Consider the following 23,188-nt stretch of genomic DNA (forward strand, 5'->3'; position numbering starts at 1 on the left):
GGAAAGGTATATTGCAGTGGAATCAAAGTTATTGATTACTCTTTCATATGGTTGTTTGTTTGTTTGTTTTTTTGTAATTCATCTAATTCATCAGATTAAAGATAAATCCCAGCCAAAAGTGAAAAAGAGAACACTTCCAGCAGGCTCCTGGTACATATTTTCGAGATTGAAGAAAAAAAGTCTTTAAAAATTCACAAGATTTTATGTAAATGTAAAGTGACATTCCTTTAAGTTTTGATTTACTGTAATGTAAAAGTACAGAAAGTTTCTGTGTTTTAATTATTTAAAAAATCGATATTTTTATACGGCTGTTGGAATATTATTAAATTTGTTTTAACACATTTCTTTGTTTTTTTTGTCTTGTTTCATTTTGTTTTATATTGTGAAGAGTAGCATCTTCGTCAGTGACAGAGCCTTGTATGAACAAGTAGGTTTTGCTGTTGTGTGTGTGATCTCTAAATGCGTGTTTGCGCTTGTGTGCCCAGCATACATGACACAGGAAAGTCTTTTGAATCATCTAACCCCCCGGGTGCTTTTCATTGCACAACACTTAGCTTAGAGTTAAAAGTGCCTACGGACACAGAAAAATGCATTCTGGTACATCACATTGGGACATCCGTTTTTAAAGAATGGATATAAAAATAACAGTTCATATTCTGTTTTAGCACATATACACAGATACAGAAAAATTCTATACGACACTCATACATGGTCATGAATACAAAGCTTTAGAAAGAAAACGGAAAAGCGGGACTTTTAAGGAAGAGCATGCCTCTCGGCATCCCTCCCCTCACTGACAGCATGTTATAGCCTGCGAGGCAGGAAAGGGTTCAGTTTGGTTTTTATGGTCTGAGCTCACAAGAACACCTTCAGACTTCGGGAACACATCACAGAGAGATAACAAACCATAAAAAGGTGAGTAATATCATGAATGAACATTTAGCATATTTTCTTTTGGACCTCCTTTTGATATTTTTGATAATTTCTAAGTTTAAATTAATGCATACCAAATGGTTTACAAACCTGCATGTTATGGAGCCCTTCCATATAAAGTTATTGGCATTCTTTGCAGTTCTTTTATGATTCCCAGTTTTTAACCAACATTTTTGAGAGGTTTTCTACCCAAAGAAATGCTTGAAATTGAATGAGATAAAGACAATCACACCACTTATTTTTTCTTTGCGATCAGTGTACAGACGCTTTTTACTACAGTGTCCAAAAGTGACTCAGACAATGTCTGTGACTTCTGCACTTCAGTTTTCTATGTGGAAAAAATGAGGTGAGAAAAAGAAAAAAAATCAAGTTGAATCAAAGACTATGTTGAAACACTGTTCTTTGACGCAGTGCTGCCAATGTGCAACGTGTTTTAGCACGCTGCCTCTGAGGGCTGAATCGTTGGCTAGATACTTGGATACAAATATTTTAGAGGCTGTGTCAGGGTAGCACACGTCCCTCTTTAAAAAAGTATTAGTCATTTTTTTAAATCTTCCGTATCTGGTTATTATGGGGGTTTTTATTGAATGAACCAAATTGTCAAAGAACTCTGTGTTCAGTAATTTCTGTCACTTTTTGCCTCTTACATACCTTTCTATCTTTTCAGGTAATTCCTTTTTTTAATGCAGAGGGTTGATTCAATGGAAATACCACTTTTAATTATAACTTATGTGTCAGTGTGGAGCTCTCGATCATATACCCATTCAAACCACTTGTGCTACTTTAGTGTTTTGGACGTCATTAGTTTTGTTTACTAAACTGTTGACTGAGTTTGTGTTTGAGGTTCTAATGTTTTTTCCCACCTTCAGGGTCAAAAATTCTTCTACAATGAGTAACACGAGTCTCCCACCTCTGACAAATCCAATTCCCACTGAACCAGCAGAAGAGAGCGCTGTGAGCAATAACTATTTTACAGCCATTGGTGCCCTCATCCTCAGCTTGGTCTTCCTCCTGGGTGTCCCTGGAAATCTCTTCATTGTCTGGAGCATCCTGGCCCGCTGCCGACAACGCTCAGTCACCACCCTCCTCATCCTCAACTTGGCATGTGCTGATGGGTTCCTCATGGCTCTCACCATCTTTTTCATCATCTACCTGGTCATGCAGTCGTGGGTCTTTGGTAACACCATGTGCAAAATTGTGTTCTACCTGTGCAACTCCAACATGTATGCGTCAATCTTTCTGATAACCCTGATGAGCGTGCACAGGCTGTTGGCCGTGGTCTTTCCACACACACTGTATCGCCTGATCACCAGGAAGGTTGTGAGGAGGGTGATCCTAGGCACCTGGATGTTCGTGATGGTCATTTCCATTCCCTCGTTGGTGTTTCGAGCTGCTACTGCTCAAAACAAAACGAAAGTTGTGTGTGCACCCAATCACACACTGTCTGAACATGTAAGTACACTTGTGTTGGCTATTTTTCTGCCACTGATCTGATTAGTTTGATTACTATATTTATTGTCATGCATAAAATGCCTTCAAAAATCATCTGTACATTTGAGAGCGCGAGAAATAGTGGGTAAGCAACTGAAAATGATAACATATATTGAGTAAAAGGTCCATAACAACTAACTGAAATTGAGGCTTTTTTGGTTTGTTTTGAAATAAAGATGCATTAATAGCTTAAACATCTGCACAAGCTGATATCAGCTTTCTTAATTCATATCAGTTTATTTCATGATAGAGTGCTGAATCGGTGAAGAAAGAAAGAGAGAGAGAGAGAAAAGCTTTGTTACTGTGTTTAAGGCCTTGGAAGCTGCAGCTTAACTAGTGTTCAAAATGTAGTTAAAATAACTAAGATTACACCAGACTGCATGTTTTTTAAGCTCTTCAGCCCACACCGTAAATACTGATGCATGAGCAGTGGCACTGCACAAAAGTCTGAAAATCATTTTGCATTGATCCTTCATAAATGTAGTAATGCTCTTCTGTAAAACATTCCTTCTTTACAAGTAAAAGTCCTCCAAAGACCACATTGACATGACTTAGGTATTTAATCTCTAAGGAAATGGCTTTATATCCTCTCATGCAGGTGAGGCTTCAGTACACCACTGAGACAGTGGCAGGATTCATTATTCCTTATGCAATCATCATAACCAGCTACGTTCTCATCCTGAAACGCCTGAGGGAGACCAGGTTTCAACGAAATGTCCGCAGCGAGAAACTTATCCTGGCTATCGTCATAATGTTTGGCCTGTTCTGGTTGCCGTACCACGTCATCAACATGATACAGGTGTGCAAGGGCATCTTCTCTACCAATAACCCAATAACCACATCAAATCTGTTTGTAAATCGATTATCTGAGGATTCGATTGAATACTGAGTGGGTTTTTATTTTTCACCCAAGGTGGCAGCTGCGTGGTACCCAAAAGACTCAGCAACAAGAAAACGGTGAGTAACTGAAGATTTTCATAAACATGGTGCTAAAGTTAGTGAAGTACTATATTGTCATTTTATGCATTATGTCCAGTAATAACAATACTCTGTAATTCAAAGCTGATATATGTAGTCTGTCTCTGTGCATGCAGTGACACACACCTAGATTTAATTTTTACCATCCAGTAAACTGAATATACTATAATTGTAAAGAGTTTGAATGTGCCACCATCTTCAGTATATAATATTATCAAAATATTCCAAAATCCGGAGAAATCTCAATATTCGGGCTTCATGTGACACTGCACTAACAGCAGTCAGGATTCTGTTGTGGAAAATCACTGCAGGGGTTTAGGACCACTTACAGAAATCTCTCTGTGAATACCATGTTCACCTTACCATCCAAAATTGCAGGTTTAAGGTCTGACAAATGAGAAGTCATATGTGACTAGGATGTACAAAATTAGAAATGAATACATCAAAGAGTCAGCTCAGGTTAAGCCGGCAGAGGTAATATTAGAGAGGCAATGTTGAGATGGCATGCAGAGGAGGAAAGCATCTTTTCAGAGAAAGTCTTAATAGGTGATACTTAAGGGGTACTGAGTCAGTCTGACAAGGCTATAATGGCACTCTGTATAAAAACAATCACCATCAATGTGAAATATCCAACTTTAACTTTCCTGCAGATTGTATGGTATGGCTGAGTCAACCCGAGCGGTGACCTCAACTTTGGCCTTCATCAGCAGCTGTGCTAACCCGGTCCTCTACACCTTTGCTGGGAAATCCTATATCAAGAATAATGGCTTTGCCTTTATGGCTAAGCTGTTTGAGGGAACATCATCGGAGCAAACAGGAACCAAAAGCACCCAGTTCACAGCAACAGACGATCTGGGAAAGAATAACGTTGATTCTGAAAATCATACACTGGCTTCTCCTCTACAAAATCGATGTTGAATGAACTTAATGCACTTAACAGACTGTATCTAAATGAGAACACTTAAAATTGTGTAAATCTTTGAACGGAACATGTAGACATGTAGCTTGAGCATTTGAGGCTACAGACGATAAGCACCAGCACAGTATATTTAGAATCTGATAACAGAGTTTAAGTGGAAGTAAGAGGCACAGGCACAGCCGGGCTACTTTTGCTTGCATGCACCTGAATATCTGTAAAGTGTATAGGACTGTACATATTTTTTTGGAATAATCAAATAAAATTGTGATAATATTATGTGTATGTGAGAAGCCTCGTAACCTCAGTCTCTGACTGGAAGCGCTAATTCGTCATTCGGCTTTTGTCAGACTAAAGTAACTGTTAAAACTGTTTGAAAAGCTAAGCTATACAACAAGGAGAGATTGAGAATTTCCTTTTAGTTCTCAGTTTATTTGATATTGACAAAAGTTAGTCAGTTTTGTCTGTTCTTCTGTAAAACAAACTAAGATTTATTTTTAGAATTAATATTTTGTTTCTAAGTGGAATTGACAATTTAATCTGTTTCGTTTGTTCTATTTTGAAACTTAAACGCTTTAGCGGCTGCCTTTTGTGTAGTTTGCAATATTTGCCTTTATTTATCTGAAAAAGTCTCATGTTCCTTAAGTACATCTACCCTGTTGAACTTATTATGGGAAATAAATATTTAAATAAAAACAAGCTGCTGATTATTTCACATTTTACTTGTGAGCAACGGCACATTTAAATCTTACAAATATAGTTATTTGGCTTATATCGTGATAGATATCGTTATCGCCTGAAATGAAAAAAACATATCGTGATATGAAAAAATCTCATATCGCCCAGCTCTACTTGGAAGTTTGCAAAGTTTGACCTGGTAGAGACTGGCTTTAAACAGGGCCATCAATTTCCCTCCAATTAGCCCAGCCAGTACCACTCACTCAAACTGAGGGATCTAAAACGCTACACAGATGATTAAAAAGACACAAAACATCTTCACACTTCTAATATGCACATTTACACAACTAAATGGCAGTATTAACAAAAGGAAAAAAATTCAACAAATCCCTTTAAACCTTAACACAAAGAAAAGGAAGCATCTCTATGGAAAAAGAAACCCCTCCACTTGGTTTGACCTGCTGATGTCATGTGTGACATCATGTGTGACTTTAAAATGAGAAAATGCTAGGCAGGCGTTTCCCCACACCTGACCCTCATGAAGACTGAAAAGACAGAACAAAGTATGAACAAATGACTTAATCTGTAACATAATAAAATATAAAGAAACATGTAACTGAGTATTTGCCTTAATTTGCAGAATGTTTGATTTGCCGGCAACAGAACGCTTACACAAACAAAACCTGGGATAGTGAGTGCAACAATGTTACTTAACAAATAGCAAATAAATAGAAACAGAATAATGTGTATAATGTGCAAAAAAAGGTCAACACATATGGGACAATAGGAGAGCATTGCAACTGCTCATCCACTTTGTCACAGACCTTCACAATTTGGGTTGGATTTCTACAAATTCTCTTCACTTTTCATACAAAGTTTAATATATTTCTAAATGTATGAAATTCTAACAAAATCACAAAAAGTCATTTAAAAACTAAACATGATTATAAAAGATTATAGTCAAAACTTCATAAATTGAGTGGAAATGATAAAAAAAACAAGTAGTTTCTGTTATTTTTACATGGATTTGTTAATAACTGATATGTTGTGCAATTAAGGAACTTTTCACAAAAAATCTGGTGAAAGAAATTAGATCTTTCTTTTTCTTGTGCATGACATCTAATTATTAGGGGTGCAACGATACACAAAATTCACGGTTCGGTTCGATCCTTTGGTGTCACGGTTCGATATTTTTTCGATACAAAAAAATGTTCATGCTTTTTTAATTTGTCATTTATTAAAATTATAAATATATATTTTAACTCAAAAGTACAGTTTTTAAATTTAATATTGCTGAAACAACAAAGTAATAAAAAAATAAATCTATCTGATCGAGAAATCACTCATCTTTGGAAAAAAGTTTATTACAGAGAAATGGCTCTTTCCAAAATAAAAGCTATACTATACACTTCTTCTGGGGTATACTCTCAGCAGCATATTAAACATATCAGGTCCCCATAAGGAGAATCATGAGCTAACGGCTGTCTAAATGACTCGGGTAAAGTTTGTAGCATGCGTGCTTGTTGTTTTTGTCTGCTTCCACTTGTCTTTGCACTAGGATGATGTCGGCGTAAATGCACAGTCATATTTGTTGTGTTCCCACTAGTGCTGTCAGCATTAATCTGAAATGACGTTAACGCCACAACACGGCAAATCTCCGTTAACAAGCTACCGCAGATTGCCCCGTGCGTGGGGCTGGACGGTGTCAACACGTTAACGAGCAAACTGCGCTAACGCAGTAGTTCCCACCCATGTAATTGAGCATTGCGTGGCACATCCGACATACTGTTTTACTTTTGTCCATGACGCGCTTACCTTCAGGGTCATACTTCACATGAAGACCAAAATGGTTCCAAAGGCCAGATCTGAATGAGGGTGGGGGAGGTTCAATTTGCTATGTTGCAACGAGCTTAACTTCTGTCTTGCTAGCTTGCCCTGCGCTCAGTGAATCTGCGCTCGACAGTGCAGCCTAGGCGGAGTAGTCGAACGCAGATCCACTGAGCTCTCAACACAGACAGCACCGTCAGAAGAAAAGTTGATAAAATAAATTAAAAATTTTGTATTGTTCGATACATCAATCAATCAATCAATCAATCTTTATTTATAAAGCACTTTTCATACAGAGAAAATGTAGCACAAAGTGCTTTACATAGTTAAAAGCAGCCCACCCCACCCTCCAACTCACTCCCCACACTCTCAATACACATATATCCCCCCACCCACACACACATACACACACGCGCACACTTAAAGAGTAAAAATTGGGCTGGGCTCGCATGAGCCAAGTGAGGAAACACTATAACAGGGAGCCGTCTGCACCGGGAGCCGGTCACAGACCGCAGCCTCCAGGCTGGGCACACAGCAGGAGGGAGGCAAAGGAGCCCCCCAGCCAGGCTGAGAGGACCCCAGAGACCCAGCAGCCACGGTCAATAACAGCCCCGGTGCAGAGAGCGCCCTCCGAGGAAACACTGGAGATATGACGCAATACAATATATATAGGGTAAAATGATAAAATAAATAAGAACAGGATACAATATAAATATAAATAGAATAAGAAGATTAAAAAATGAATAAGAATAAAATCAAACAAATATTAGGTAAATCCTAAATTAATAATAGAATAACAGGATAGAATAAATAAGCATAAAGTAAATAATCGCTAAGTAAAAGCTAAATTAAAAAGGTGGGTCTTGAGCCTGTTCTTGAAAACATGTACGTTCTCTGCGGCCCTGAGCTCCTCCGGCAGGCTGTTCCACAGACGAGGACCATACCACTGAAACGCTGCCTCTCCGTGAGTATGTGTCCTGACTTTAGGGACAATCAAAAGGCCAGTACCAGAGGACCTCAGGGTCCGCGAGGGTTCGTATGGTAAAAGCAGATCTGAGAGATAGGAAGGCCCAAGACCATTAAGACATTTAAAAACCAATAAAAGAACTTTAAAATCGATCCTGAAACACACGGGGAGCCAGTGCAGCGATTCTAAAACCGGTGTAATGTGGGCCCGCCCTCTGGTCTTCGTCAGCACACGAGCTGCCGAGTTTTGCAAGAGTTGTAAAGTTGAAATATTCTTCTTAGGAAGACCAGAGAGCAGGGCATTACAGTAATCAATGCGACTGGTAATAAAAGCATGCATCAGCATCTCCGTGTTGGCCCGAGAGAGAATAGGGCGGACTCTGGCTATATTTTTTAGATGATAAAATCCAATTTTAGTTACATGTTTAATATGTGGGATAAAACCAAGCTCAGAGTCAAAAATAACACCCAGGTTTTTCACTTGTAGCGAAGGACATAGTGAAAATGCCTCTAATTTAGACAAGAGTTTCTCTCTCTGAGCCTCAGGACCGACAATTAAAACTTCAGTTTTGTCCTGGTTAAGTTGTAAAAAGTTTTCTGCCATCCAAGATCTTATATCCAAGATACAGTACATATGCGTACCGAACCGAAAGCACTGTATCAAACGGTTCAATATCGATACGAGTATCGTTGCACCCCTACTAATTATAAGTATTAGTCAATTATGAAAAGGTATAAGGTAATTTCACAGATTTCACAGTTATATTAGTTGTATATCTTTTAAGATTATTCACTGAAATTGGTAAAACTGTAGAAAATTAATAGATAGTGATTTAATGATTTTGAACAATAAATGTTAAATGCATGTAGAAATAAAAGGTATGATATAAAAATATAACAAAATCTAAAAATATCATTGTACATATAATGCATTTTCACACTGAAAAAATGCAACAACAACAAAAAATGAACAACTAATTACATTAGTTTGACAAAAACACTTAATGCTAATAGAAAGCATATGGAAATCCTTTCCATTATATAAGTTGATTTATAGAGGTAGTTTTTGGAATGATAAACAAAGTCTAGAGTCCAGGCACGTGCAGGGGGGGGGGGGGGGATTCTTTTATCATCTAAAAAATATAGCCAGAGTCCGCCCTATTCTCTCTCGGGCCAACACGGAGATGCTGATGCATGCTTTTATTACCAGTCGCATTGATTACTGTAATGCCCTGCTCTCTGGTCTTCCTAAGAAGAATATTTCAACTTTACAACTCTTGCAAAACTCGGCAGCTCGTGTGCTGACGAAGACCAGAGGGCGGGCCCACATTACACCGGTTTTAGAATCGCTGCACTGGCTCCCCGTGTGTTTCAGGATCGATTTTAAAGTTCTTTTATTGGTTTTTAAATGTCTTAATGGTCTTGGGCCTTCCTATCTCTCAGATCTGCTTTTACCATACGAACCCTCGCGGACCCTGAGGTCCTCTGGTACTGGCCTTTTGATTGTCCCTAAAGTCAGGACACATACTCACGGAGAGGCAGCGTTTCAGTGGTATGGTCCTCGTCTGTGGAACAGCCTGCTCCAGCCAGCCAGAGAATCTGGCTGGCTGGAGCAGCACCTAATAACCAGCTCGCAAAATAAAAACAAACCATCAAACTATAGCTGTCAACGTTGGTGCTGTCATCACAATTAACGCGATTTAAAATTTTAATGCTGTGGTGGACCACTAGAGGGCTCCACTCACACCCAGTGTTGAGGAAATGTGTTGCTGAGTTTTGTGGCGATGTATTCAGTTGATGTGAAGAGAGGAATAAAGCTGGAGTGAGAACTAAGAGCTCCCGTGTTGTCTGTGCTTACCTCCACATTGGTGACCCCAGACTCAAACATGTTACAGGTTGAGGATGACGCCGGCTCTGGTCTGGATACATCAACGACTGCAGGTCCTCCGCCTCCTGCTGCAGCTAAGTTTGCTGTGGCGCTGAAGCTGCAGGACTTTTGGCTCCATGATCCCGCATTGTGGTTCGTGCACGTGGAGGCTCAGTTCACCCTTCGTGTCATCTCGACTGACAACACGAAGTATCACCATGTGGTGGCCTCGCTCAACCCGCTAGCCACCTGTCGTGCAATTACCCTCCTCCGGGATCCACCCGCCCAAGGGAAATATGCCGCCCTTAAGGAACTACTTCTTCAGCGCTATGCCCTCTCCGATGCGGAGCGAGCCGAAAAGCTTCTCTCCCTCTCAGACCTGGGTGTTGGCAGACGGTCGGCGGCGGCCATGCAGAGATTTTCACCGTTTAAATAATGCCACGGAGAACGATCGTTACCCCACCTCCACATTCAGGATTTTTCCGCCCATCTCACTGGGACCTCGAATTTTTTCTGACATTGACGTGGTGCCGCGGTATCACCAGGTTCCTGTGCACGCCGAAGACGTTTCTAAAACCGCTGTCATTACCCTCTTTGGCTTATTCGAGTCTTTGTGCATGCTGTTTGGCCTGAAAGGCTGATGGACTCTGTCTTGCGGGGGCTGCCTTTCGTTTTCGTGTACCTGGACGATATATTGGTGGCCAGCTGCTCGGTGAGCGAGCACGAGTCCCATCTGCACCATGTTTTACTCTGCTTCCAACCCTTCCAAGTGCCAGTTTGGGTTGCATGTCCTGGATTTCCTGGAGCACCGCATTTCTGCTGATAGTGTGGTCCCGTTGCCAGATGGGGTCCAGGCCGTTTCGGCTTTTCTGCATCCCACGTCGGTTAAAGTGTTGCAGGAGTTCTTGGGGATGATCAATTTTTACAACCACTTTCTCCCCAGAGCTTCCCACCTGCTACAGCCGCTCTACGCTGCCTTGAAAGGTAAAACAGCCAAAGATCTTGTTGACTGGCTCCCAGAATGCATCCAGGAATAATCCACGGCCAAGTCTGCGCTAGCTAATGCCACCCTGCTGGCCCACCCGTTTCCTTCAGCAGAGATCGCATTAACCACTGACGCATTGGACGTAGCAGAGGGTGCCATGTTGGAACAGCGGGTTTCCGGTGTCTGGCAGCCACTCGCCTTTTTCAGTCATACACTGGATACCGAACGTGTTGTTTTCGTCAGGGAGTAGCTGGCCCTGCACCTCATGACACGAAGTGCATGCATTTTGCTCGAGGGTTGCAACTTTACCACATATGTTGATCCCTTGCAATATCCAAGGTCTCTGACCCATGGAGCGCATGCCAGCAGCGCCAGTTGGCGTCCATTTCGGAGTTTACGATAGACATTCAGCATGTGGCTGGTAAAAGTCCAATCACATCCCTGACTGTCTCTCCTACGTGTTGGTTTCTCCCGTGTATATTGGCGTAGACTACACTGCCATGGCCACTCAGCAATGATCAGAACCCGGACGTCCTTGCCCTTCAGTCAATGAAAACAGGCCTTGTGCTGTGTGGGACGGTTGTCCGCGCCTGCTTCGTAATGTTGTCACTGGCCGCCCAGGCCCGGTAGTTCCCCTTTCATGGCATCATCGTGTTTTTGACCCGGTACATGTTTGTTCCAAGGACACTGGACATTTTGTTTGTTGCCCATAGGCACCCATTGCATCCACTGTATGACAGGCTGTACAGGGTTATTAAACCGGGCCAAAAACATTTCCTTTTGGATTTTGGAGGTCAGCAGGAGATCTACTCTGATGATAGACTTAATCCTGCACATGTTCTGCAAGACAAGAAACACAAAAGCTGAAGACATTATTATATAGACTTATAATTTTCACCGATGTGTTTTCTAAATTCTATCATACACATGAGTGAGCGAAAAGTGTGCGCCAGGGCCCTCGGTGCGCCTGCTTGCTGCTGCTGCTGTGCTGAAGTCTCACACACAACCTGTTGAAAGGGGAGGGGGCGGGCTGCTTCCAAATAGTGCACATTTCTTTCATAATATTGTCAATTCAAGCCCATTATGTAGTAATTATTTCTCCTGGGTTGTGTGAAATCACAACAAGGTGTAGATCTAGTAGTCTATTAGTTTATGTTGTTGGGTTGGGTGTTGATACTGGAGAGCAAAATTACTGATGGAAGATGGACAAAAAAAGGTCAAAGCCACCAGGCTTAAAAAAAAAAAAAGAGAGAGAAAACGATAACAAGCAAAAGATACAGGAAAGCAGATGTGACTTTGGATAATGGCAGGTATTATGTATCTTGAAACAAGATAACATTCATTAGTAGGAATTGGGAAAACTTCTGTTTACCTTTGTTAGCCACTTGGCTATGATAGTAAACAGTAGACTGCTGATGATATGACAAAGACAGCAAATATTAAAAATGACATCTCGCAGGCGCCCAAGAGAAATCCTAGTAAGATGCTCAAACCAACTGGCTCCTTTTGATGTGGCAGCAGATGCCAGTCTTTGGAGGAAGCTTATTTCCACTTATTTCTTTTGGTCACTACCCATAGCTCGTAACTGTAGGTGAAGGTAGGGACATAGACCAAATGGTAAATTGAGAGCTTTGCTTTTATACTCAGCTCTATCGTCACCACGACGAACCAGTACAGTACATCGCTGCAGACACGGCACCAATCCGTCTGTCGATCTCGCACCAAAACCTCGATGCAATTCCAGCACAAATGCTTCAAATGTTTCACTGTCTCACATAGCCTCATTTTGGCCCTCACAACCTTCAGGGAACTTAGAAAGAATGTTCCTTCATGGTTCCCTGAAGGTCACTGATTGCTGGGTTATGTAATTAAAACAGAGAACTTGGATGTATTAGGAGCAGCTGTTTTTCAGGGATCTCTGCTAATGTTAGGTAGACAGAGTGCTGAAGTGTTGCTGCCCTCTGCTGGACTGTGTATTGTATTCAACAGTCTAAAAATAAGATACCCATGTAATCCCTGCATGCTATTAAATGGTGTGAAGATTGAAAACTGCTTCTACTGATTCTGAAAACTTTCCATCGGGATCTTTATTAATCAGTCACCTCAATCATTAACTCACAACCACAAAGTTTCAACCTGGTTACAATAAAATATCTTTTAATTGTGGAGGGAAAGTGTATTTGTCATGGCTTTCATGAATGAAAGATTTTCTGTTTTCCTTGTTTTCACACATTTCCTCAATGGTTATGACATATGTACATTTGGTTCTTTCCTCAAGAGTGACTCTTTTTGCGAACTGATCTTCATCCGCACTGCCCTGGACACCCACATGCAGTGCATGGCAGCCAAACAATAACATAAACCTGACATCTCTGCCTTAAACACTGATATATTGTCAGGAATTCTGCATGCCTTTTTAATTCATGAATTCATCTATCAGTACTTCTCTTTCTGAATCTTTTTTCTTCCTGATTTCCATTGGTAAAAATAATTCAAAATGTGTTTAGCTACTGGCTTCTGGATCTGACAGACAGGAAGAGATTACAGTGAATAACAGATCTGACTTCATTTCGCTCCCAGTTTAGAATTGGTTGTTGTTCTCAATTGTTCTGTATTTTTAAGGCTGTTTAAATATTTTTTTTCTTTTTGTTCTGTTTGGGTTTTTTGTTTGGTTTTGTTTTATATTTTGAAAATTAGCATTTCTGTCAGTGACAGAGACTTATGTGAACAATTACATTTTGCTGATGTGTGTGTGTGTAATCTCTAAATACATGTTTGTGCCTGTGTGCCCAGCAAACATGACATAGGAAAGTTGTGCAAGACGGAAAAAGAAATAGCATGACTTCTAAGGAAGGACATCCCCTCACCGACAGCATGTTACAGCCTGCGAGGCAGGAAAGGATTCAGTTTTTATTCAGCTCACAGGAACACCATCAAATTTTGGGAACAGCGGACATCCTAAGCTCATACACATCACGGAGAAATAACAAACCGTCAAAAGGTGAGCAATATAATATATACTAAATAGCCATTTTAGCATATTTTCTTTTGGACCTCTTTTTGATAACAAACAGCATCTTATTTTTGTTGCAATACTTACTGGTGATGTAAGCCTGGCAGTAATTAATTTTTTTAATTACATGCAAAACTCCAACAGGGGAAAATAAACAGTGTGTTTTAGTGGTACCAGAGAAAAGAAATTAAGACTTGATGTCTTGTTCTCATCATATCATCGTATGTTGACCAGTTTGTGAACCTTTAGACTTCTGTCACTATCACTTATATTTATTTTGTCTTTGCAATCAGTGCACAGATGCGTCATACTTTTTACCACAAGGTGCAAAACTGACGCAGAGGATGACTGTCTGTGACTTCGGCATATCAGTTTTCGACATGAGACAAAGGAGAAAAAAAATCAACTTGAAACAAAGACTGTATACTTTTCTTTGACGCAGTGCAGCTAATGTTCGACAAGTTTGGGCTGAATCGTTGGCTTGGTTGCAAATATTTAAACGCTGTGTCAGGGTAGCACATGTCCTCAGTTATTGTGTATGACTGTCTTCTTAATATTATGGTTTGTTTGAATGTTGTTTGTTGAAAGAATCAAATCGTCCAAAAACTCTGTGTTCAGTAATTTCTGTCTCTTTTAAAAAAAAATAAACTAGTAAAAAACTATATCTAATTTGCTTAACACAGAGAAAAAATAGGTTGTGGTTTTAGGAAGTGTCTAAAATCTATCTGTACAGAGCTGATGGTTAAATGTCGAAAAATAAACACTACCAAAGTCAAACATTTTGGTTTTCATATTTGTAGAAGTTTTTTAGATCTATTAAGTAAAATAGGATTTAGGCTTTGGCAGTGCAGGTTAAACGTGTTTTGGGTGGTCTCCCATGATTTCTGGATTAAGGTATTGAAGCTCTTTCTTGATAAGAAACATCTGTTCAACGTGGAGAGTCCGAAAATGCAGTTCAAAGGTGCTTATCTTAAAAAGATAAATGAATGAATGAATGATAATAAATAATACTGAAGGGGCAATCTGCTAACCTGACAGTCATGCTGAATTATAACCACTGTAAACAGTTTCCATGAAGTTAGCATTTATCAAGGGCTACTCTAGTGTTTTGGACCTCATTAGTTTTGTTTATTTATTGATTTATAGAGTTAAATGTCAATCTCATTTATTTCACCTCTGTAATATTCTTGATATTTAAATTGATCTATAGTTATATATATTTTAGAGCTATTGCTGATGTTTTGTAGACTTTTTAATACATTGTCATATTAAATTAGTTTAGTCTGTTACTGTCATTGTCTTGGAGCAGCTGTAAGCTACATAATTTCCTTTTGGTGTTCTAATGTTTTTTCCCATCTAAAGGATCAAAAATTCTTCTGCCATGAGCTACTCAAGTCTCTCACCTCTGACTGGACCAAACCCCACCCCTGACCCTGATGATGAAAATGCTGTGAAAAATGACTATTCCGCAGCCATTGGTGCCCTCATCCTCAGCTTGGTCTTCCTCCTGGGCGTCCCTGGAAATCTCTTCATTGTCTGGAGCATCCTGGCCCGCTGCCAACAACGCTCAGTCACCACTCTCCTCATCCTCAACTTGGCATGTGCTGATGGGTTCCTCATGCCTCTCACCATCTTTTTCATCATCTACCTGGTCATGCAGACGTGGGTCTTTGGAAACGCCATGTGCAAAATCCTGTTCTACCTGTGCAACTCCAACATGTATGCGTCAATCTTTCTGATAACCCTGATGAGCGTGCACAGGCTGTTGGCCATAGTCTTTCCACACACACTGTATCACCTGATCACCAGGAAGGTTGTGAGGAGGGTGATCCTAGGCACATGGGTGCTAGTGATGGCCATGTCTATCCCCTCATTGGTGTTTCGAGATGTGAAAAAAGAAACTGATGATATGAATCAAACAACATATGTGTGTGCATCCAATCACACACTGCGTAGACATGTAAGTACACTTGTGTTGGTTATTTGTCTGCCACTGATCTGATTAGTTTCATAATCATATTTCCATCCATAAAATGCCTTCAAAAAACCTTCTGCATGTGAGAGCCCGTAAAATAGTGAGTGAGGTATTGAACATGATCACATGCTTTGAGCAAAAGGTCCAGCACACCTATCTGAAATTAGGTTTGTTTTGTTTTTTGTTTTTTAATAAAGATGCATCAACAACTTGAAAATCTTCATTGGATGATATCAGCCTTCTTAATTCACATCAGTTTATAATAGGGTGCTGAAGAGAAAAAAACTGAGAACAGTCTTTTCTTTAAAAATGAATTCTGTTTCAATGTCACAAACCACTGACTTAAAAAATAATAATAAAAGAAATAATGGTAATACTTACATAAAAATAAATTTTATTAGATACAACTTCATGAACAAGTAGACAGTCTATTTTAGCAGGAGGTTGCAGATGTGTTTTTTTACTGTGTTTAAGGCCTTTTATAGCTGCAGCTTAACTAGTATCCATAGTGCTTTGAGCAGATTACTTTTACTAAAAGATTCTTTATACACTAGACTCCATGTGTTTCAAGCTTTTGTGTTGATCCTTCATAAAGGATCAATGCAAAACATTGTTTTTACAGGTAAAAGTCCTCTTTTTAAAATACTAGTTTTGTTGGCATTTTTCCCTTTATTGGATAGCAAAGCAGTTAAGATAATACTTGAAGAGGAGGAGAGAGGGAAGACATGCAGCAAAGTGCTGTAGGTCAGATTCAAACCTAGGTCATAGCTCTCCAGCCATGTGGCAGGTGCTCGCTTGTTCACCCACTAAGCTAAAGTGGCAACAATAAAAGTTGTTGTTAATTAAGGCTTCAAAACTAGTAGCATCCAAATTCCCTTCAGAATGTATATAGTAAAAATACTTATTATGCAGAAGGTGCTTTTTCACACAAAAGACATCATGACGTGGCTTAAAGTCATCAGATGTTTGATTTTGTCCTCTAATTTGACAAAAACAAAGCAAATAAGTTAATTCAACTTAAACAGTTTTACAATTTTAGCTTTTACTTCTTTATTTGTTTTCCATATTTGGAGAAATCAGTTCATGTCTGAAGAAAAGTGCCTTTCTTTATATGCTCTTGTTTTCAGGTGAGGTTTCAGTACGCATTTGAGACAGTGGCAGGATTCATTATTCCTTATGCAATCATTATAACCTGCTATGTTGTCATCCTGAAACGCTTGAGGGAGACCAAGTTCCAACGAAATGCCCGCAGCGAGAAACTCATCCTGGCTATTGTCATCACATTTGGTCTGTTCTGGCTGCCGTACCACGTCATCAACATGGTACAGGTGTGCGAGGGCGTGTTCTTGACAAATATTCGCATCAAATCTGCTCAAAATTTCTGTTAAGAGAGCTGTGCTTTTGAGTGAATACTGAGTGTGTTTTGTTTTCTACCAAAGGTGGCAGCTGCTTGGTACCCAAAGAACTCACCCATAAGAGAAAGGTGAGTAACTTAAGTTTTCTGTAGAGGCTCTTTCTCCACTCTGTTACATATTCTTTACTTGGTTGTACATGTGTGTGCTTTTGTGTGGCATCAATATATGGTTAGTGTGTGGTGACAGTGTGTGTCCGTTTACCTTTATGGTGGGAAGCCTGTCTCGGTAGCTTCCCAGGATTCTGTTGCCCGGATCCCCACAACAAAGTTGTAGCTGCTGTGTCTCTAGCGGCTAGCTGTGGCTAATGTGTTAGCCAGTGAGTGAGACCCTCGGGTCACATCCCTAGCTCAGGACTGATGAGGAAAGTGGACATCTCACAGGCAATGGCAGAGTGTCCAGGCCCTTGGGCGGGATCCACTCCCTCATCAGCTTTGGGATCAGACTACAGCGGGCTAGGCCACCACCCCCTCCCCTGCCTGAGAATAACTTGGGGCACCTACAGCTCTGTGGATCCTTGGGTCACGTCCCCAGCTCGGCCCCCGACTTCCCACCACACCTGAGCAGGCGAGGAAGGTGGAAGTGTCTGGGCCCTCGGGCGGGATCCACTCTGCTGAAACCAAAAAAAAAAAAAAAGCTTTTTTGGGTGTGGGTGTGTGTGGGGGGGGGGGGCATTCTTACAAGAGCAAGTACAAACTTTGAATGTTTAAATGCAAAAAGTGCAGTGGAAGTGCTAGAGGAACAGGTCAGTAAGAGCATCTTAGAGGGGTATAGTTTTTCACAAGTAAAGATGGGTAAAGGGTCACCAATCTGCAAAAACTACATCTAAAATATGTGCAGCAATTTCAGAGTAATGTTCCTCAATGTGAAGTTGTTAAGACATTGACCATCCTACCATCTCAAGTACATAATATTATGAAATTATTCAGAATGTGGAGAAATCTATGTGCAATGAACACAGCTGGAAAAAAAAAAAATATATATATATATATGACTTTTCAAACTTTTCCCCTGCAGATTAGATACCATCTCTCAGTCCAGCCGTGCAGTGACCTCAGCTTTGGCCTTCATCAGCAGTTGTGCTAACCCAGTCCTCTACACCTTTGCAGGGAAATCCTACATCAAGAAAAATGGTTTTGCCTTCATGGCTAAGCTATTTGAGGGAACATTATCAGATCAAACAGGAACCAAAAGCACCCGACTCACAACTGACAATGTCGGAGAGAGTAATGTTGATTGTCAAAATCGTACAGTGGCTTCTACTCCAGAGAACAGGAATGTTGAATGAACTTCATACACTAACAGACTGTATATATAAATGAAAGCACTTAAAATTGTGTAAAGCTTTATGTGGACTTATAGATTTTAGGCTACACACAACAAGCATTAGCACAGCATTTTTTTTTTATTTAAAATGTGATAACACAATTAAAGTGGAAGTCAGGAGTGTAAGCACAAGCAGTTTACCTTCGTCTACGTGCATCTGAATATCTGTAAAGTCTCAGGTCTGTAAATACGTTAAAACTACAGTTTTAACGTATTTACAGTTTTTATTCCTTAATGTAAAGACTGATTTTGTAAAATAAAAATGGTGTGAATGAAAACTGATGCTTGCTACTAAAGTACACTTTAAGAAAACTGCATATTCAATATCAAGAAATTTTTAATGCAGTTTACTTTCAATGAAAAAAAAAAAAAAAATTAAAATCTTCTGCAATTGACAGTGTCATGAGCTTCTGTCAGATTTGTTACATAGAAGCTCAAGTCAAAGGACTCGTGTTTAACCTGCTCTTTGTCCAACATTTCTACATAATCTGTTTTTATTTTGTCATCGTTAAAGCCAGAATGACTTTGAGCCAAGAAAAGGCACCACCAACTTAAACTAATTGTTACAAATGTAGAAGAGCATCTCTAAATTAAAGAAAATTGGCTACAGCTGCAGAAAATGTGCCATTCCCAATGCTACAATTTCCTCACCAAAAATGGTCAAAGTCAGAGTTTTGTGCAACAGTGGATTCTCCAGGCTTGCATCAATGCTGGTGATCAATGTTTGAGCGTTGTTAAACACAAGTACACTTGCATACCATTGTTGCTGCCAAGGCACAAGGCTCAGGTCATCTCAAACTGGTTTCCTCAACTTGAAAACGAGCTCACTGCTCAAATAGCCTCCAGTCAAATACAGCACCTTTGGTTTGTGGAATGAAGGTTGTATCAGATGCCAAACCCAAAGCAACTGATTCCATCACATCCAAATAGACCAAAATCTGAGTAGTCTTTTCAGCATCTTGTCAAATATCTGCTATAGTAGCAGGCTGTAGCCAATGACAGAGCCCAGTGAGTGTATACTGAGGTCAAGACCTCAGTTTTACTGATGCTTTTCATACCTTTCAGTAACGCCTTTTCGCAGATTAGGCAACAGGAATTTTAATTTAGTCATTTTCCCCACTACACTTTAAACATGTTTTGACTGGTCCATTTAGACATGCTCCTAGTCTAATTTTAATATTCATTTACCCATTTTGCCCCAACTTCAAATGTACGGCACATTAACCATAATTAAAAAGAAGTCCTTTGCACAGTCCAAGCCCAACACATCCTGCAAAAACAATTCAAATTACACATTTGAAATAAAAACCTGCAAAAGTTTGATTTACAAAAAAGATGCTTTATTGAACACACAAATGTACCTACTACAAATTGTTATCACTGAAATATAGATCGAGTTGTATTTGTCAGTAAACAAAGATTTAATTAAAATAAATTACATTTAATACTTTAAAATCACAACATTTCCACCTGAGGAAACCCAGCAGCCAGAGCTCATGAAGGATCCATCACCTGTCAAACAAAGAAAATATTAATAGAGCCTCAAAGGCATTAATTCAGCATTACAATCACTTTAGAGTTTAAAATAAATTTAAAAAAAAAGTGGGGGTGCTGTTGAACTATGTTGTACTAAACTCTGGTTACACATTTTTAGTACACCACAATATAAAAACATACTGCACAGACTAAGTAACACTTTAATGTTAACCTAAGTTAATTTAAAGTCATCAACTTAATGGCTTTGCTGACTTCATGCATCACTGACTAGCCAATCAGTGACCACATCTACCGACACATTTTCATATTTCTGCCTCGATTGCTTGGTACCCCGGTTGAGTTGGTACTAAAAAGTACCAGGTACTATCACCTAATGGAAAACCCTAAAAAGTGTCCTGACCCGAATAGGGACTAATGAAAACTGGCTATTAGATCATACGGTTCCTTTGTGATGCAAGCTTATTGGCCATTCAATATCAGATTATGGGCTGGATTTTGATATCCAGAGTGGATTGCATTAACCATTTAATTTCAAAAAGTCAAAAAAGAAATTACCTAGCAGAATTTGACCCTAGTTAAATTTTGACTATAGACCACCTGACTTCAGCATCTTAAATTTCTTAATTTTATCTCCTTTTCTGTCTTCATTTATTTATTTGTACCATTTGTATTTTATCTGCTCTATTTCTATTGTATATCTTAACCAGCATCTGAGGGTGGACAGCAAAGAAACAATTTCATTTGCACAGAGAAATGCCTTTCTTTGGACACATGACATTAAACACCTTGAATCTAAAGCTTGGAATTTCCACACTTTTAAACCAACAGATATTGTGATGCAATTTCAGCGAACAAAACTGAAGAAACCTTACCTTGGACACACCCAGGTTCTGAAATCCTGAAAGAAAAGGAACATAAGATTAGCTTAACTGTGCACTTACACACCAGAGTGCCTGACCTGCGCCCTTACTGTCAAACCCATCAGTGCAGTGAAAGATAATCATGAGGTTTCAGGTGAAACACGGACTCACATGCAACTCATCATCAAGGTTTGACTAAAAGCTGGCAAGTCTGCATCTGCAGCAGGTATAGGATGAGAACTGAAATGGCACAACTCAATTAATGGGCCTAGTGTGATAAAGCTAAGAGTAAAGAAATAATTTCTTATTTTTTATATAATGCACAGTTTAGTTGATGCATTTTAAAATGTGTGAACTGAACATTCAGCTTGTGATTTTGGTAAATATTACAGCAATGTTTAGAACTTACAGAACCTATTTAGCTCATTTAGGAATTTACACTCAGATAGGACAAGACAGGAAACCCTTTGTTTTACAAGCATAAACAAAGGGAACACGCTGACTCCTCAAGTTCTTAATAAAACGGATTATACCCTTTGTAAACAAGGCCTTAGTGCTTGACCTTTATATTAGTTTTAACTTTGTTACTTATGAAGTTCATAGTGGACGTTAGTTGACCCAACATAGTAGCACGGAGGTCTTATGCACGGGTATTGTGTCGTTTGACGCAACTAAAATTAACTTCCAATTTTAATCAGTTTCGTTCAGTTCTCGGTGAAGCAAGCCAGCTTCATTTAGATCGTTTTGTATGTGATGTTTGAAGTACACACCAACCCTGACCCACAGGTCTTCCTCCTATGGGAGTCATTAACCTCAAACACATCAACCTAAACTGTTATAACATTACAGAACACAGCCCCAGCACCTTAAAGTTCACTGAGCTCCCAATCAAAGCCTAAATTGCATCAGTCCCTCGTACGCATCGTTTAATATTCAGCTGCATTTTCCTCATCAGCGGAAACCACGAGGTGCATTTGGCGCTACTGAAGCTGCGAGCTAACAATGTGCGGAAATAACGTCAAGAAACGCGCAAACGCATAAATATAAACACGACACCTGCGACAATAACGAAGAGAATCATCACTAAAGGTGAACATTTAGAGTAAAACAAGGTGTCACCTCGTCAGTTCTCGTCTCTCCAGCACCTCATGTCCGACCTGCATCACCGCAACAAGGAAGAGAGGTCGTTAATGAGCCCGAGCCGCAATTTATCTCTTTATCAAACCACGTGTCTCCTGCTCTCTGCCGTCAAGCAAGCAGCTTCCGGGTTTGCCTGTGCCGCATAAAAATAAAAACATCGTTTAACAGTATACTTTCAAGACATCTTCTCTTTAATACGCATCCTGCATATTATTACTGAAACACATTACTACCGAAATGTAAACATAATGACATAAAGTAGCAGCATAGAGGCACAGCCTGAATATACAAGTAAGGAAAATACATACAGTGGCATACAGTACATTTTCCACATGACTTTATCAATCTCTAACGTCATTTTGGAGGAATTTAGGCCCACACGTCCTTACGGTGTTGCTTCAGCTAATTGACGTTAGCAGGCAAACTTTTATGCACAGCTCTCTGAAGGTCCTGCTACAATATTTTCAGAATCAGAATCAGAATCAGAATACTTTATTGATCCCTGGGGGAAATTATTTTTTGTTACAGTGCTCCATTTTAAACCAACATTAAGACAAGACAGACAATACGCTAACTAAGAATAGTACAATATATACATATATATACATACATACATACATAAGTCACTTATAAATAAATATTTGGAAAAGAAACATGTGTAGCTGTAGCAGCAAACAGTGTGTTAAGTGGATGCGTTGTACAGGGAGATGGCCACAGGCAGGAATGATTTCCTGTGTCGTTCAGTGGTGCTTTTCGGTAATCTCAGTCTCTCACTGAACGAGCTCCTGTGACTGACCAACATGTCATGGAGTGGGTGGGAGGTGTTATCCAACATTGTCTTTATCTTGGACAGCATCCGCCTCTCCGACACCACCTTGAGGGAGTCCAGCTCCATCCCCACAACATTGCTGGCCTTACGGATCAGTTTATTAAGTCTGTTGGCATCTGCGACCCTCAGCCTGCTCCCCCAGCATGCAACAGCATAGAGGATCGCACTGGCCACCACAGACTCATAGAAAATCCTCAGCATTTTCTGGCAGATGTTGAAGGACCTCAGTCGCCTCAAAAAATAGAGACGACTCTGGCCCTTCCTGTAAAGTGCTGTGGTGTTTTTAGCCCAGTCCAGTTTATTGTCAATGTGTACTCCAAGGTATTTATAGTCCTCCACAATGTCAACACTGACCCCCTGGATTGAAACAGGGGTCAAGTGTTTCCTGGTCTTCCTGAAGTCCACGATCAGTTCCTTGGTCTTTGCCACGTTGAGCTGCAGATGATTCTGCTCACACCACGTGACAAAGGAGTCGACCACAGCCCGGTACTCTGT

The 23,188-nt window shown here is 39.9% G+C and overlaps 2 protein-coding genes and 1 long non-coding RNA gene across 3 annotated transcripts; 2 read left to right on the forward strand and 1 right to left on the reverse strand.

Moving 5' to 3' along the window:
* The first annotated feature begins 673 nt into the window (after nt 1-673).
* LOC309693532 (leukotriene B4 receptor 1-like) lies at nt 674-4,995 on the forward strand. The gene is made up of 5 exons (XM_082512843.1): nt 674-915; nt 1,803-2,385; nt 3,023-3,223; nt 3,338-3,381; nt 4,053-4,995. The coding sequence occupies exons 2-5, from the start codon at nt 1,822-1,824 to the stop codon at nt 4,318-4,320; spliced, it is 1,077 nt and encodes a 358-aa protein (XP_082368969.1). The 5' UTR covers nt 674-915; nt 1,803-1,821; the 3' UTR covers nt 4,321-4,995.
* An 8,440-nt stretch (nt 4,996-13,435) lies between these two features.
* Nucleotides 13,436-18,645, forward strand: LOC309693529 (leukotriene B4 receptor 1-like). The gene is made up of 5 exons (XM_082512839.1): nt 13,436-13,642; nt 15,017-15,614; nt 16,757-16,957; nt 17,069-17,112; nt 18,059-18,645. The coding sequence occupies exons 2-5, from the start codon at nt 15,036-15,038 to the stop codon at nt 18,327-18,329; spliced, it is 1,095 nt and encodes a 364-aa protein (XP_082368965.1). The 5' UTR covers nt 13,436-13,642; nt 15,017-15,035; the 3' UTR covers nt 18,330-18,645.
* A 1,040-nt stretch (nt 18,646-19,685) lies between these two features.
* LOC309694692 lies at nt 19,686-21,997 on the reverse strand. The gene is made up of 3 exons (XR_014272952.1): nt 21,844-21,997; nt 20,737-20,762; nt 19,686-19,879 (listed from the first exon to the last, which is right to left on the reverse strand). It is a non-coding gene; the product is annotated as an uncharacterized lncRNA (long non-coding RNA).
* Between the last annotated feature and the right edge of the window lie 1,191 nt (nt 21,998-23,188).

Source organism: Aulonocara stuartgranti (assembly GCF_965226115.1).
Source record: "Aulonocara stuartgranti genome assembly, chromosome: 18".
Classification (NCBI taxonomy): Eukaryota; Metazoa; Chordata; class Actinopteri; order Cichliformes; family Cichlidae; genus Aulonocara; species Aulonocara stuartgranti.

Coding starts and splice junctions, on each gene's coding strand:
- LOC309693532 (XM_082512843.1), top strand. CDS start 1,822: ATGAGTAACACGAGTCTCCCACCTCTGACAAATCCAATTCCCACTGAA. Junction 2,386..3,022: donor ATCACACACTGTCTGAACAT/GTAAGTACACTT, acceptor CCTCTCATGCAG/GTGAGGCTTCAGTACACCAC. Junction 3,382..4,052: donor GACTCAGCAACAAGAAAACG/GTGAGTAACTGA, acceptor ACTTTCCTGCAG/ATTGTATGGTATGGCTGAGT.
- LOC309693529 (XM_082512839.1), top strand. CDS start 15,036: ATGAGCTACTCAAGTCTCTCACCTCTGACTGGACCAAACCCCACCCCT. Junction 15,615..16,756: donor ATCACACACTGCGTAGACAT/GTAAGTACACTT, acceptor TCTTGTTTTCAG/GTGAGGTTTCAGTACGCATT. Junction 16,958..17,068: donor ACGTCATCAACATGGTACAG/GTGTGCGAGGGC, acceptor TTTCTACCAAAG/GTGGCAGCTGCTTGGTACCC.